This window comes from Pteronotus mesoamericanus, unplaced genomic scaffold, assembly GCF_021234165.1.
Source record: "Pteronotus mesoamericanus isolate MK-2021 breed Mesoamerican mustached bat unplaced genomic scaffold, CSHL_Meso_final contig_199, whole genome shotgun sequence".
NCBI classification, from domain to species: Eukaryota; Metazoa; Chordata; class Mammalia; order Chiroptera; family Mormoopidae; genus Pteronotus; species Pteronotus mesoamericanus.
Genome location: NW_026555083.1, coordinates 282,786 through 297,176, shown reverse-complemented (window position 1 = coordinate 297,176; position 14,391 = coordinate 282,786). Strand labels below are relative to the sequence as shown.

At 46.2% G+C, this 14,391-nt stretch overlaps 1 protein-coding gene across 2 annotated transcripts; it reads right to left on the bottom strand.

Moving 5' to 3' along the window:
* Positions 1–993: 993 nt before the first annotated feature.
* ZNF544 (zinc finger protein 544) lies at positions 994–14,176 on the bottom strand. Of its 2 annotated transcripts, XM_054567808.1 has the most exons (5): positions 14,150–14,176; positions 9,225–9,485; positions 8,152–8,278; positions 7,762–7,848; positions 994–4,422 (listed from the first exon to the last, which is right to left on the bottom strand). In XM_054567808.1, exons 2-5 carry the CDS (start codon positions 9,432–9,434, stop codon positions 2,492–2,494), a joined length of 2,355 nt encoding a protein of 784 aa, XP_054423783.1. In that variant the 5' UTR covers positions 9,435–9,485; positions 14,150–14,176; the 3' UTR covers positions 994–2,491. The 2 variants fall into 2 exon arrangements, with proteins under 2 accessions (XP_054423783.1, XP_054423784.1); XM_054567809.1 differs by lacking the exons at positions 9,225–9,485; positions 14,150–14,176 and adding an exon at positions 9,523–9,698.
* Positions 14,177–14,391: the final 215 nt, after the last annotated feature.

Below are 14,391 nucleotides of genomic sequence, written 5' to 3'. Positions count from 1 at the left end.
TTACTGACTTCTTATCTATAAGGACTTAAGATTTTACTTATGTCTCTGCTCCTCTGTTGGCTTGCTATTTTTGTCCTATCACTGGAATCCTAGTTTTGGTCTCCTAAGGAACCTATTTTATTTAAAAGCTCACTTTCTAAAATGAGGATACAGGGATATCTACATCCCATCTGTGCCCCACCCCACCCCAACTTCATCATTATGAAACCTGCATATTACAGCTCTGTTTCTTTGTAAAATGTAAAAACAAACAAAAAAAAACAGTACCTATGAAAACTGTGTTCAGTGAACGGCCAAGAAAAAAAACTGTGATTATATTTTTCTCAATTTTATGAGCGCTGCCTTTTCTAGGAAGAAATATATCAGAGTCAAATATTCCTTTTAAAGTTTGGTTCATCTGGACTATAACTGTTTTGTACAGCATTTGTATTTTCTCTATTTGTTTACTCTGAACCCCCTGGTTATGGTTTTTTACCTCGTTAGAACATTCCTTTTCTTTAAATCCTATTCCTATTCTTAGCTTCAAAATTATTCTCTTCAGTAGTTTCTGCAATTTCTTTTTAACTGTTGTTCTCAATTTGTCATGCTGCACGGATCACACTACTCCTAGATAGTAATTCTAAGATTTTCTTTCAGCTCTGCAAAAACTTCCTTTTCTCTCCTTTTTAAAGCAAATCTTACTTTTAATTTGTCTCTTCTTGTTCTTTTTATCTTGCATTTATTTTTCATTTGCAATTATTTCTGACTCAACCTCCATTTTAATTTTTAAAGATTTTATTTATTTATTTTTAGAGAGGAAAGGAGGGAGAAAGAGGACAGAAACATCAATATGTGGTTGCCTCCTATGCACCCCATACTGGGGACCTGGCCTACAACTCAGGCATGTGCCCTGACTGGGAATCGAACCTGCGACACTTCGGTTTGCAGGCCAGTGCTCAAATCCACTGAGCCACACCAGCTAGGCTCAATCTCCATTTTAAATGTTTGGTTCCCTGAATATGTGTCCTCCTTGGGCTGTTTTTTTTTTTTTCTCCCTCTTTTATCTCATTTTTTCTTTCACGTTGAAGGCTGTCAAGTCTCACGCTCCCTGCCTTCCATCCACATTGAAGTGACTAACAGAAAGTATATGGGAGTTTCCATACATGGTGGGGCTGGTTTAATGGTACTCTTCGAAGGGAATATGGCAGGAACCAGGTGTTAAGATAATGGTCCTTGAAATACTAAGATAAGGGCAGCCTTTGTTCTGGAGCATAATACACCAATTTCCTAGTCCCTAGACCACATATTTCTTTTCATAACTAATTCATTCCCTATTTTATTTTGCTCACCCACAGCCAAATACTGTAAACAGGACAAGAATAGTAGAAGAGGAGGACATCTGGAATTTCATGAACAGAGTTTAATTAATCCTGCTCTCCTGCCACACCGGAGTCTGCAATTCTGCCAAGGGGCTGTGACCTCCAGTACTTCAACCCTCTCTTCACAGTCCTGGCTTCAGCCTTTCACAATATCTGTCTCCAGGTGATGCTGTCCCACCTGCTTTCACTTTGTTCAAATCTGCAGTAATAGCCTCTCACATTTTCACCACTGTTGATATGCGTGTCAGCCTTTTTTGGGTACATAGTATCTTCCCGTCCCCCACCATTTTTTAGAAATGTGTTATACAGGTAACTTCTGATTTGTTTACGTGGCTGTTTGCAATAAAATGATAATATGGTAAACGCAGTTCTGAATTTTCTGTTTTTTTACTATGAACTCTGACTGAAAGTTTACCTTCTCACATAAACACAGAAGTAAACACATTTTAGTGCATGTACAAATAACATGCTGCTTTAGGAAATGATGGGATCCTGGGTTTTATTGATAGAGTTTTGATTTAGTACATTAGGGTAAGCTTGGTATTCTGCAGCTTCAATACGCACTCCATGCAGTTCTGATGCATGTGGTCATCTGATGTCTCAAGTTTTGGCAGAGCTTTTCCATCTTAACTATTCATAGAGTTTCTCTCGCATGTGTTTTCTAATATTGAATAAGTGATTTATTTTACCTGAAAGCCTTCCCACATTTGTGACATTTATAGGATTTCTCTCTAGTATGAATTCTCTGATGCCTAGCAAGGCAAGTCTGACACCAGAAAAAGCCTTTTCACAATGATTACATTTATAGGGTTTCTTACTGGTGTGTGTTCTCTGACGCACAAGAGCTCTCCATTTGAAACCTTTCAACAATGACTGCATTCATAAGGTTTTTTCTCTCCAGGTTAAATTCACAGATGCACAAACTAACTGCTGCTAAAAAGTCTTTCCACAGTGGTAACATTCATAGGGTTTCTTTCCAGTGTGAATCTTTTTATGTGAAACAAAAATAAGAGTTATTGCTGAAGGACTTCTCACAATGAGCACAAAAATATGGTTTCTCTCCAGTGTGAATTCTCTGATGCCCAGTACAGTGACATGGCCCAGTAAAGACTTTTTCACAATGAGTACATTCATTAACAGGGTTTCTCAACTGTATGCGTTCTCTCATGCTTTCTGAGAGCTAACCGACCACTAAAGGCTTTAACACACATGTTACACTGATAGGGCTTCTCTCCAGTGTGTGTTCTCTGATGCACAATGAGGAGGTATCTCTGGCTAAAGGCTTTAACACAAATTTTACACTTATAGGGCTTCTCTCCAGTGTGTGTTCTCTGATGAACAGTGAGGATAGACCTCTGGCTGAAAGCTTTTCCACAATGATTGCATTCATAAGGTTTCTCTCCAGTATGGGTTCGCTGATGCACGACGAGCTGCGATTGCTGTCGGAAAGATTTCCCACAGTGGTTGCAGTGATAGGGTTTCTCACCAGTGTGTGTTCTCTCATGTTTTCTAAGAGATGATCCATCACTGAAGGCTTTCCCACAATCAATGCATTCATAGGGCTTTTCTCCAGTGTGTGTTCTCTGATGCAGAATGAGGTGAGATCGCCATTTGAAACCTTTTCCACAATGGCTGCATTCATAAAATTTCTTCTCTCCAGTATGAGCTCGTTGATGCACAAGCAACTGTGATTGCTGCCAAAAAGATTTCCCACAGTGGTTACATTCATAGGGTTTCTCTCCAGTGTGAATCCGTCTATGTGCAACAAAGTCAGAGCTACGACTGAAAGAGTTTCCACACTGAGCACACAAATAAGGTTTCCCTGCAGTATGACTTCTCTGATGCCTAGTAAGGTGACTTTGCCGGTTAAAGAATTTTTCACAATCATTACATTCAAAGTGTTTTTCACCTGTGTGTGTTCTCTCATGTTTCCTAAGAGCTGACCGACCACTGAAGGCTTTAACACACACATTACACTGATAGGGCTTCTCTCCAGTGTGTGTTCTCTGATGCACAATGAGGAGATATCTCCACCTGAAAGCTTTCCCACAATAATTACATTCATAAGGTTTATCTCCAGCGTGGACTCGCTGATGTACAACAAGCTGTGACTGCTGTCTAAAAGATTTCCCACAGTCATTACACTCATAGGGATTCTCGTCCAAGTGAATTCTCTGATGTGAAAGGTGAAAGCTCCCAGTGATGGCTTTACTACAACGACTGCATTTACATGGCTTGTCTCCAGTGTGTGTTCTCTGGTGTACAAGCTTAGAGCAACAGCTGGCAGATTTTCCACACATATTACATGCATGTGGCTTCCTTCTCATCTGATTGATGTCACAATCACTAAAAGATGAGGCCTTGTGGAAGGCAGTACATTCCTTCTCACATCTAGGATATCCAACAATTACTTCAGTTTGCACAAAGCATTTGTCACACTCACACTGACATTCTCCAAAATGCAATGACTTGTTTTCATTCAGAGACATGCTATGGTTAATGACATTTCCATAGGCCTTACAATCACTGCTGTTCTCTGCTGAAAAAATTCTGTTACAGAAACGAACAGAGGCACCGCAGTTCAAAGAGTCATTCCTGACAGTATATTCGTGAGGACTTTTATCTTTTGTTTCAACATCTTCAAGTTTATGCAAGTGAATGTTTTGAGAGAAGGCTCTGGCACTTTCAGGATTTTCACAGGGCTTCCGATTGGTCCAGCCTTTCTGATGATTAACAAAAACTGAACTCTGTTTCAACTGTTGAGCCTGCGAGTCAAGCTGGTGGAAATGAGTTTTTGCGGGTAATGATGGAGGTAGAAGGCTTTTACTCTGACAACTTCCCCCAAGGTCATGCTTACAATGTTCCTCTTGAGCAAACGGTCTCTCCTGCAAGGTAAGTAGAATTTGACTGAAAGGTTCCTCCTGGCGCTCCAATGGCTGGGCCCTCCAACGCTGCACAGGCCAGGGGCCTTCTACACAGTGTTTCATTTTTATGTGGAAAGATGGTTCTTCCACAGCAGTATCTTCAGAAGGTAACTCTTTCTTTTCATGTGTAGTCTTCCAGTCTGAAAGAAATCCAAAATGCCCCAATTACTGCAGACGCCTTAAGGTGGGAGGGGAACAAAGAAAACACCAACTATGAGAGGTGTCTCTGGGTTTGTTTCGAATCCATGGACTGTAATTTCATGCATGATGTAAAAGAGGAGGATGGATCACTGATACATAGGGAACCAGTGATAACATATGAAAAAAAAAGCAAAGGTAATGAGATAATCCAAGAGAACTGGTCCCCAAAGTGGGAGCAGAGGAATAAGAACAGGCACAAGACGTAAAGATTAAAGGAAAAATCCACAGAAAGTACTGAGTCTAAAGGTATATGGACCTCAATAAACACAAAAGATACCTATGTCCAAATGTTGGGACCTGTGAAAATGGTACCATATTTGAAAAAGGGTCTTTGCAGAAGTGTTGAGGGTCTTGAGATGGGGAAATTATCTGGCCCTAAAGGTTACAAGTGTCCTTATAAGATGGAATTAGGGAAGGAGTGAATGAATACACAGAGATAAGGAAACATGAACACAGAGCAGAAATTTGAAGATGCTGGACTTAAGAGACTGAAGTGATGTGGGCAAAAACCAAAGAATGACACAGCCACCAGAACCTGGAAGAGACAGGGAACAGATTTCCTCCTGTAGCCGCCTGAGAGAACATGGCCCTGCTGATAGTGATATTTCGGCTTTCTGGCCTCCAGGAATGGTGGGAGAATAAATTTGCATTGTTAATTTTTTACTTTTCAAAGGTTTTATTTACTGTTTAGAGAGAGGGAGGGAGAAATATCAATGAGTAAGAGAAACACTGATTGGTTGACTCTGCACCCCAGGCATGTGCCCTGACCGGGAATCAAACTCACAGCCTTTCGGTTCTCAGGCCAGGCACTCAACCCACTGAGTCATATGAGCCAGAGATAATTTGTGTTGCTTTAAACCACCCAGTGACAATTCGTTAAAGAAGCTCAGGAAACTAATACAGGAACTTGTATGTCAACCTAAATTTCTGACTAGAATCTTATTTTCTGATTTTGAACCTTATAACAGGGTCCAAACACCAGAATAACTTAATAGCCATAAGGCACCATTTCTATCACTCCTTCCAGCTGTCTAGGGAGAAAAGTATTGCTTTAACCATTCCAGAATTGATGCCACAGACTCCCCAGAAAAGCACAGTGGTCCATGAAGCAGTGTGGTAGCCAGTCCTCCTCCAACTGGTGACTTTTGAGGATCATCTTCCTCAGTGGTAAGCCAGGAATAAGAATGTTTAGCCTGCCAGGTTTATTTTGAGGCATAAATGAGTCAACAAGTGAGCTTCACTGTGTCTGGGACATGACACATTGCTAGCACACAGTACTACTGACATCATAACCCTTGTTATTGATTCCTCCTTCTGTGGCTCTAAGCTCCTAGCATAGGACTCTCACTGGGGTTCTCCAAAATTCCCCCTATATTGGTCACTCTGTCCATCTCAGTCATGTGACCACCTGCATCTTGTATCATCAAGGCCTCTGCTCAATTCCGCATCCTTTGTTCTCCACACCCGCCAAGGAGACAAGGACCCTCCACTTAAAGTATTAAATATACTCCTGGCTATCCCTTAATTTCCACGGGGATGTTTCCCTCATGTCAAAGATCCTCCTTCTCGCTTGGGTAAGGTCCTTATCTACACCCAGCAACCCCCACAACCAACACTGTTCTCCTTTCTGAAACTCTCATGTGTTCATTTGGGGTGTTGTTCTGGAATGCCCAATGGTGAGAATGAGAACTTTTTCAAATGAAACAATGACCCAATAAAAGGAAGTGACAGGGTATTTGAGGACAAGGACAAGAGAAATCTCTGGGTGGCTGCTGGAAACTGCACAAAGTTTTAAACATTCTACATCAGCATCTGTCAAGATCATGAAAAAAGGAAGACAAACTGCAGATCAGCCAAACAGAACTTCTATGACAGAGAGAAGGAGGCGTGGCCAGTAAACTGAATTCAGAACATCATTTGAGGACCAAGGACAACTATAGGTGAGATTTCAGAGGAAGAAATGACAGAGGCTACAGGTGAGACTTACAGGGTAAGACGCATCAGAAACACGAGAGAAATTCAATGCCTGCAGGTGATGAGAATGGCAAGCGTGACGTTACGTGAAGAAGGTCCATCAGAAAAGGCCACAGAATGCATTATTCCAACTACAGAGCTTTCTAGAAAAGACTACAGAGACAGTAAAATAATCAGTGGCTCCCAGGAGCAAGGCTGGCAGGAAGGATGGACAGGCAGAGCACAGAGGGTTTTTAGGGCAGTATATTACTCCGTGTGATACGTGGATACAAATCATCCTATATTCATCCGACCCACAGAAGGTAAAATACTAAGAGTGAACCTAATGTAAACTACTGATCACTATTAATAATGTAACAATCAATAAAGGTTCATCAATTGTAACAAAAGTACCACAGAATGCCAAATAATAGGAGAAATTGTTTATGTGTGGGGTGAGAGGTAAATGCAAACTCTGTAGCTTCCATTCAACTTTGTATAAACATAAAACTGTTTTCTAAATAGTCTATGGTGAAAAAGGTAAAAGGGATTAAGAAGTACAAATTACCAATAATACAAATATTCATAAGGATATAAATAAAGTACAACATAGGGAGCACAGTCAATAATAATGTAATAACTAATGTAATAACTATGCCTGGTGTGAGATGTGTAAGAGACTTATTGGGGTGATCACTTTGTAAGTTATATAAATAAATGTCTAATCACTAAGTTTTATACCTGAAACTAATGTAATAAATGTCAATGGTAACTGAAAAATAAATTTTAAAGAATGTATTATTTAAAACAAAATGACTGTGGGAAGCAGCCCAATTAACTGGGGTGATGAACATGTTCTAAATTAATTCTGGTGATGTGAATATACTAAAAACCTTTGGGTACTTTAAATGAGTAAACTGCTCTTTAAAAAAAAAAATTCCAATAAGGCTGACATGCTGGGATATACAAGGAGGTGGGTCTATGGGATGAGAAGACCTAGCAAGCAGGTCCAGAGATGGCAACATAGTAGGAATTCTTCTGAAAGGAACAGGTGGCTGACGTTTTCTAGGATACATAAGATCTCACCACACCAAAGAGTCCGAAGGACCTGGGAATAAGACAAGGTGGTGAAAGGTACAGACCAAAGGAAAGTGTGGAAAAGAACTAAACCCATGCCTGAACAGTGGCGTGTGCACTCCCTGAGCGGGGTCCGTGGATGTGGAAGTGGCTGCCTTGATGGACATGAGGTGCCTGCAGAGCACCCGAGCAAGCTCCCAACGAATGGCCTCCCTCCACCTCCAACTTAGGCAGCTCTGGGCTCTCACCTCGGGCAGCAGGTTCCTGCTCTGCCCTCCAAGGGCCTTCACCATTCTCCAGGAGGGAGATCACATCCAGATTGGGGAGCAGAAGCCCTGGTCAATGGGGAAAAACACAGGACTTGGTGCTATGCTTCGAGAGGAAGACAGATGCATCCTCCGACCCAGCCCTTGCCCCCTCGGTCAAACATGGATGGACTAGGAGGGACCTAGAGCCATTCTGGGGAAGTAAGTCACAGACCTGCAGTGGAGTCTGACTGAGAGTCAGCACCCAGGACCCGCGTCTCAAAGGGACCAACTTCCGGCAGGCCCCACCCCAGCACCAGCACACCCATGGAAGGGTCATAGCCTGGAGTCCCAGAGGCAGAAAGCCCACGCGATGGGCAGAGCCCACCTTACCCAGGGAGATTAGGTGGCCACACGTCTCTAGAGTCACGTCGTGGTACAGTGTCCTCTGGACCGGGTCTAGCCGTCCCCATTCCTCACGCGTGAAGCTCACAACCACATCCTTGAAGCTGAGAGGTGGCTGAAACATCACTCCTGTTACCATGGGGCCATGCCTCCCCGATGTGGAGGTTGAGGTGGGACAGACCAGCAAAGGGAGGGAGAGGGCACAGGCTGGAGATGGTGTCCAGAGCACCCACAGGTTCCCGCCTTTGGGCGCTGATCTCATCAGACACTGACCCAACCCACGACATTCTGACTTCTGAGTCTATCATTGATCACACCAGTGATCCATACTTTCTCTCCTGGGAAACAACAGGAACCCCACATGGAGAATCCCATCCCCCGCCCCTCTATAGAATCACAGATTCGTGAGGGTAGTCAAAGAGGGCATGCTAAATCAGGAATGAGCAAAACACAGCGTGGGGGACAAATCAAGACTGTGGTGTGCTTTCAGAAAGCGAATGCCATGAGCTAGTGAGATTGTTCTCGCCCCAAATTCACATGTTGAAGCCCTACCCCCTGTGTGACCGTATCTGGGGGTGGGGCCTTTACAAAAGTAAGTAACATTTATGGGGGTCATAAGGGTAGGGCCCTAATGTGGCGGGATCGGAGACCTTACAATACAAGGACACACCAGAGGTTTCTTTCTCCATCATGTGAGGACATAGAGACGGCACCATCTTGATGCCAAGAAGAGTCCTCACCAGAAACCAACCCTGCTGGCACCTTGATCTCAGACTTTTAGTCTCTGGAAGAAAATAAATGTTGTTTGAGCCACACAGTCTGTGGTATTTTGTTAACAGCAGCCTGAGCAAATACAGCTAAGAATGGATTTTATGTTCTTTAAAGGGCTGTGTACAAAAAGAATACAGGACAGAGACCATCTGTGTCCTGCAGAACCTAAGGCAGTTTCCACCACCTGGTCCTTATAGAAAACCCTGGTAGAGGGGGCTCTCAAGGGAGGCTGGCAGGCAGTGGGCTCTAAGCCCAGGCCCTGGCCCTGGCCGCCAGGCCCGATTTGGTACCTCGCGATTTAGCGGCTGGACACCGGGTCGAGCCCCTGAACTTCTCAGCAGTGAGCTGTCCTGGTGTGACCAGGAAGACAGCGTCCCACTTCTGGCAGTCACACAGCACATGAGGGGGCGAGATCTGGTCCAGAGAACCAAGCACAGGTGGCTCATCGGAAAAGGGAAGGTGCTCCATCTGCCGGGAGCCCGCAGGTCTCCCGTGTGCATCCTCCTGAAGAGGTGAGTGCTATTCCTGGACCCATGTTATAGCTGAGGAGACTGAGGGGGAAAAGAAAGCAAAGGTAACCTAACTTACCTGGAATGGAACAGGCTGAGAATTCATCTCCATTTTCTCCTCAGACCTGAAGAAGCTGTCGTGAAGAGGGCGGCCGACCTCAGGGGGCAGTGCTGGGGGTGAGGCAACAGTTAGGGATTCAGCTCCTGCTCGGTACCCCCACACCCTCCAGCCGACCACAAACCCCCAAAAAGAGGGGAATGTACGAGCGGAGGGACATTCCCCTAGGGTGTGAGGAACAGGGAGGCAGGACGCCATCCACACGGCATTACCGTCCAAGGCTCTGAGGTCAGCCAAGGTGGCCGAGCTGTTTCCAGTGATGAGGTGGCCTCAGCCGGCTCAGGTCTGGGCCTGCATATCAACCTGGGCTGCCCCGGGGCTCAAGGTAAATGCCCAGACACGTGCTGGGGTGTCTGACTCTGAACCCACAGATACAGATTTCCCTCTGTACACAAATAGAGGCACGAGTTTTTCTCATCATTTCAAGAGAATGAATGCAGGGCATACAGACAGGGTATCAAAACAACTGCACGCTACAAAAGCATTCCAGTGAAACAACTGGTTTGCCAAAAAAACCCAAAAAACAAAAAGCACCAAAAAACCCTGCACGATTCTCAAAGAACAGTGAAATATGACCTGGTTTTAAAAAAAAAAAAAAATCGTACAACTTAATATATCACAATGAAACATCAGACACTTCCCAAAAATGTGTGTGGGAAACGGTGACAAGGAGGATATGAAAACCCTGAGGACAGCAAAGGGCACTCCGAAAGGGGGGTGTTGTCCCTCAGGATATTCTGGAGATGCTACGATACTGCCCTGCTGCCTGGGGCAGAATAAAAGAACAGAGAGCTGAGAAACAAAACCTCATTTATATGGTACATCTGTGATAAGAGAGCGAAGAGGGAAGAATATAAAATGGGGCCCTGGCTGGTGTGGCTCAGTGGACTGAGCGCTGGCCTGCGAACCAAAGGGTTGTGGGTTCGATCCCCAGTCAGGGTGCATGTCTGGGTTGTAGGCCCAGCCCCCAGTAGGGGGTATGTGAGAGGCAACCCACACGCTAATGTGTCTGCCCCTCTCTTTCTCCCTCCTTCCCCTATCTCTAAAAATAAATAAATAAAATCTTAAAAAAAAAAAGAATATAAAACGGGATAAAGACAGTCTCTTTGGCCCTGGTTGGTGTGGCCCAGCGGACTGAGTGCCTGCCTGCGAACTGAAGGGTCGCCGGTTTGATTCTCAGTCAGGACACAGGCCTGGGTTGAGGGCTCAGTTGCAGGTTAGGGTGTATACACAAGACAACCAGTCGATGTTTCTCTCCCTTTTTCTCCCTCCCTTCCCTTCTCTCTGAAAATAAAGTGTTTATGGGGGGGCAGGGGAGGCAGTATCTTTAATAAAGGGTGTTGTGAAAACCTGACAGATACAGGCAAAAAAAATGGAAGAAGACTACTTTGTAACTAATTTTTAGATACGTCCTTGGGCAAAGGAAACAAAAGCAAAAATAAACAAATGGGATTATATTAAATTATAAAGCTTTTGGCCACAAAGGAAATCATCAATAAAACAAAAAGGCAACTTATTGAATGGCAGAAGATATTTGTAAATGATATATCTGACAAGAAGTTAATATCCAAAATATATAAAGAATCCATACATCGCAACATAAAAAAAAAAATCCAATTAAGAAATAGGCAGAGGAGCCCCGGCTGCTGTGGCTCAGTGGACTGAGTGCCGGCCTGTGAACCAAAGAGTCATCAGTTCAATTCCCAGTCAGGGCACAGGCCTGGGTTGTAGGCCAGGTCCCCAGCAGGGGGTGCATGAGAGGCAACCACACAGTGATGTGTCTGTCCTTCTTTCTCCTTCCCTTCCCCTGTCTCTAAAACTAAAAATCTTTAAAAAAAAAAAAGGGGGGGGGGAGGCAGAGGACGTGAATAGATACTTTTCTAGAAAGAACATAGAGATGACCAATAGACATATGAAAAGATCCTCAAAGTCACTTAATCATCATAAAGATGAAAATTAAGATGAAGTGAGTTATCACCTCACATCAGTCAGAATGGCTATCATCAATAAATCAACCAGGTGTTGGTGAGGATGTGGAGAAAAGGGAATGCAGATTGATGCAGCCACTATAGAAAACAGCATAGATTTTCCTCAAAATATTAAAAACAGAACTACCTTATAATCCCACATCTGGAGATATACCCGAAGAAACCCAAAACACTAATTTGGAAGAAAGTATAGACTCCTGTGTTCGCTGCAGCATTATTTACAATAGCCAAGATGTGGAAGCAACCCAAGTGCCCACCAACAGGCTGGTGGACCAAAAAATGGTGGTACATATATACATATGGAGTATTACTTGGCCATGAAAAGAATGAAATCTTACCCTATGCTACAGCGTGAATGGACGTAAGTGAAATCAGTCAGAGAAAGACAAACACCGTATAATTTCACTTAAATATGGAGTCTGAAATACACAACTGAAACAAGCTCATAGATAGAGAATAAACTGATGGTTGCCCGAAGGGTGGGTGGAGGGATGGGGGGAAATGTCAAGGGGATTAGAAGCACAAACTGCCCTGGACAGGTAGCGCATTTCCATACCTGCACTGTCATCCTGCTTCCAGCCGCCCCCTTGGGGACACCCCTGGCCCAGCCCACGGCCCTCTCTCCTGTCATTCTTCATCTGGGGCCCACCTCTCAGCCTCTCACTCGGCTGCTCTGCACAACCTGCTCCAATTATACTGGATGCCCTCTCTGCCTTTCCCTGCTGGATTCTGCGTCCTGGGTGGCATGAGACCGCAAGGATACCGACATCCACTTCCTCTCCATTCCCTACAGCTGCAAGTCCCGGCTCCGACTTCCCCTTCCAGCCCCTCTCACCACGACCCCTTCAGGGCAGACAAACCTCTTAATTCACTCCACCTTCCCGGCACATGTGCTCTGGCACATAAAATCCCCCGTCCATATCTCATGCTGGACGCAGGAGAGGGCTGGTCTGGCTGGGGAGTTTCCTGACTTTGGGGTGGGGTCTCAAGTGCTGCCCCCAGCTTCATGACAAGACTAGACCCCCCTCGCAGGCTTCCTGACACTGCCATTGCCTTCTCCACGTCCAGCCACCCCCTCTCCTCCTCCGACGGAATCCTCAGCTCCACAGAGCTCAGAGGGACTAAGAATTCCTTTTCTTTTGTTCTGTGGCCTCCTTCCTGGTTCCTAACTAGAAACGGAGCCCTGGCTGGGTAGCTCCGTTGGTTAGCGCCTCAGCCCAGCATGCCAGCACTGTGGGATCGAACCCCGATCATGACACAGGTAAGAATCAACCGATGAATGAATTAATAAGGGGAACAACAAAGTGATGTTTCTGTCTTGTAAGACCAATCAATAAAACACTTCTTTTAAAAAGTAAATGGAAACAAAGCCTTCTCAGCAATTGCCACCCCCTTGACACGCTTCCTTGCACGGAGTTATTGCTACAGCCACATGATTCCACGTCCAGAGTCTCCCCGAAATCCAACCCCCCAGCCCTCATGCATAGGACAGCTCCCTGTCCTTGCTGTCCACACCTCCAGCCCCGTTCGCCTCTCCAGCCCCTAACTTGGGGCATTAGCACATACAACCACTGTTCGGACCCCCACCGCCCACCCCAGACTGGTGTTGCTGATGGTGTCTGCTCTGCCTATGCTATCCCTAGGTTCTTTGTTCACTTGAAAAACAACATTTTCTCTTCAAAGTAAGCACAACATTCACGTATCAGTGGAAGAAAACGTGGCCGTATTCTGGGACGGGGGTGTCCTCTGGGGTACAGGGCGTGGATGTAAGCAAGGGCGTCCCAACCTGTACAGAACTTTTTTTATAATTTACTTGAGCCGAACAGAGACTACACCTGGAGGCATGACCTCGACAGACTGAGAAAATGCTTTCCAGCCATGAGTTTGCAGTTTTTTAAACCATTCAGAATTAAAAAGGGAACGTAAAATTACATGGAGTGGGGAGAAAGCAAGGCAGGGATCCGGGACGACAGGCCGTCGGGCGAGAGAGAGGCGCTTCAAAGGTGCGCTAACCCAGACGCACGGAAACAATGGACAGGGCTTGCTTAAGGCAAAGATCAACTTTTTACTAAAGACGTTACAGGCCAGGGGCGCGACTACCTGCCCTGACCCGCCCAGTTAGGAAACGAGGACTTTATCTGCCCGTGAGGTTTGTCTCCCAGAATTCCCTTTTCACCCACAAGGCGTACAGTCCCGGGGCCGCCACCTCCTGCACAGCCAGCCTCCTGGGTGGGAGGCTCCGGAGCCCCACACGCCGGCCTCAAATCCTCAACGGCAACTCGGCGCCGACAAGATACTGCCGCAGGGCCTGCTTTGCGGTCAGAGGGTCACCCAGAGCAGCCCCAGCTCCGTCCTGCGGCAAGAGGGCCTCCGCTGGGCTCTGCTGCCGGAGGGGCCCTGCCTGGACCGGCTCCCTACGGGTTCCTGCAGCAGGAGGGGCCTCAATTTTACAGTCCCCGGCCCCGCCCCGCAGGAGGAGATACGCGGGCCAGGCCCGCTGCCTGCTCGGACGCGGCCCCGGTCACTTCAGCCGGATCCTCCTACCCGCCCCGCCCGGCCTGCGGCGGAGCCTCCCGGCAATTCCCGCGTGCCTGACTCACCTGCGCGGGCGAGGCAATGGCGGAGCTTCCGGTGGACGGCGGAAGTGCGCGTTCTCCGCCCTACCAACTACAAGTCCCAGAAGGCCGTGCGGGTGGCGGTTCCTCGCCGTTAACCCCGTGGACGCGCTTCTCGACGGGGGTCCAAGTCCACGGGGCGGCTCCGATTCTCCTCTTCGGGGACCGAGGCCGACGCCGCAGCCGCGGGGGCGACCCACGTCGGGAGCGGGTTTCGCGTGTCAGCT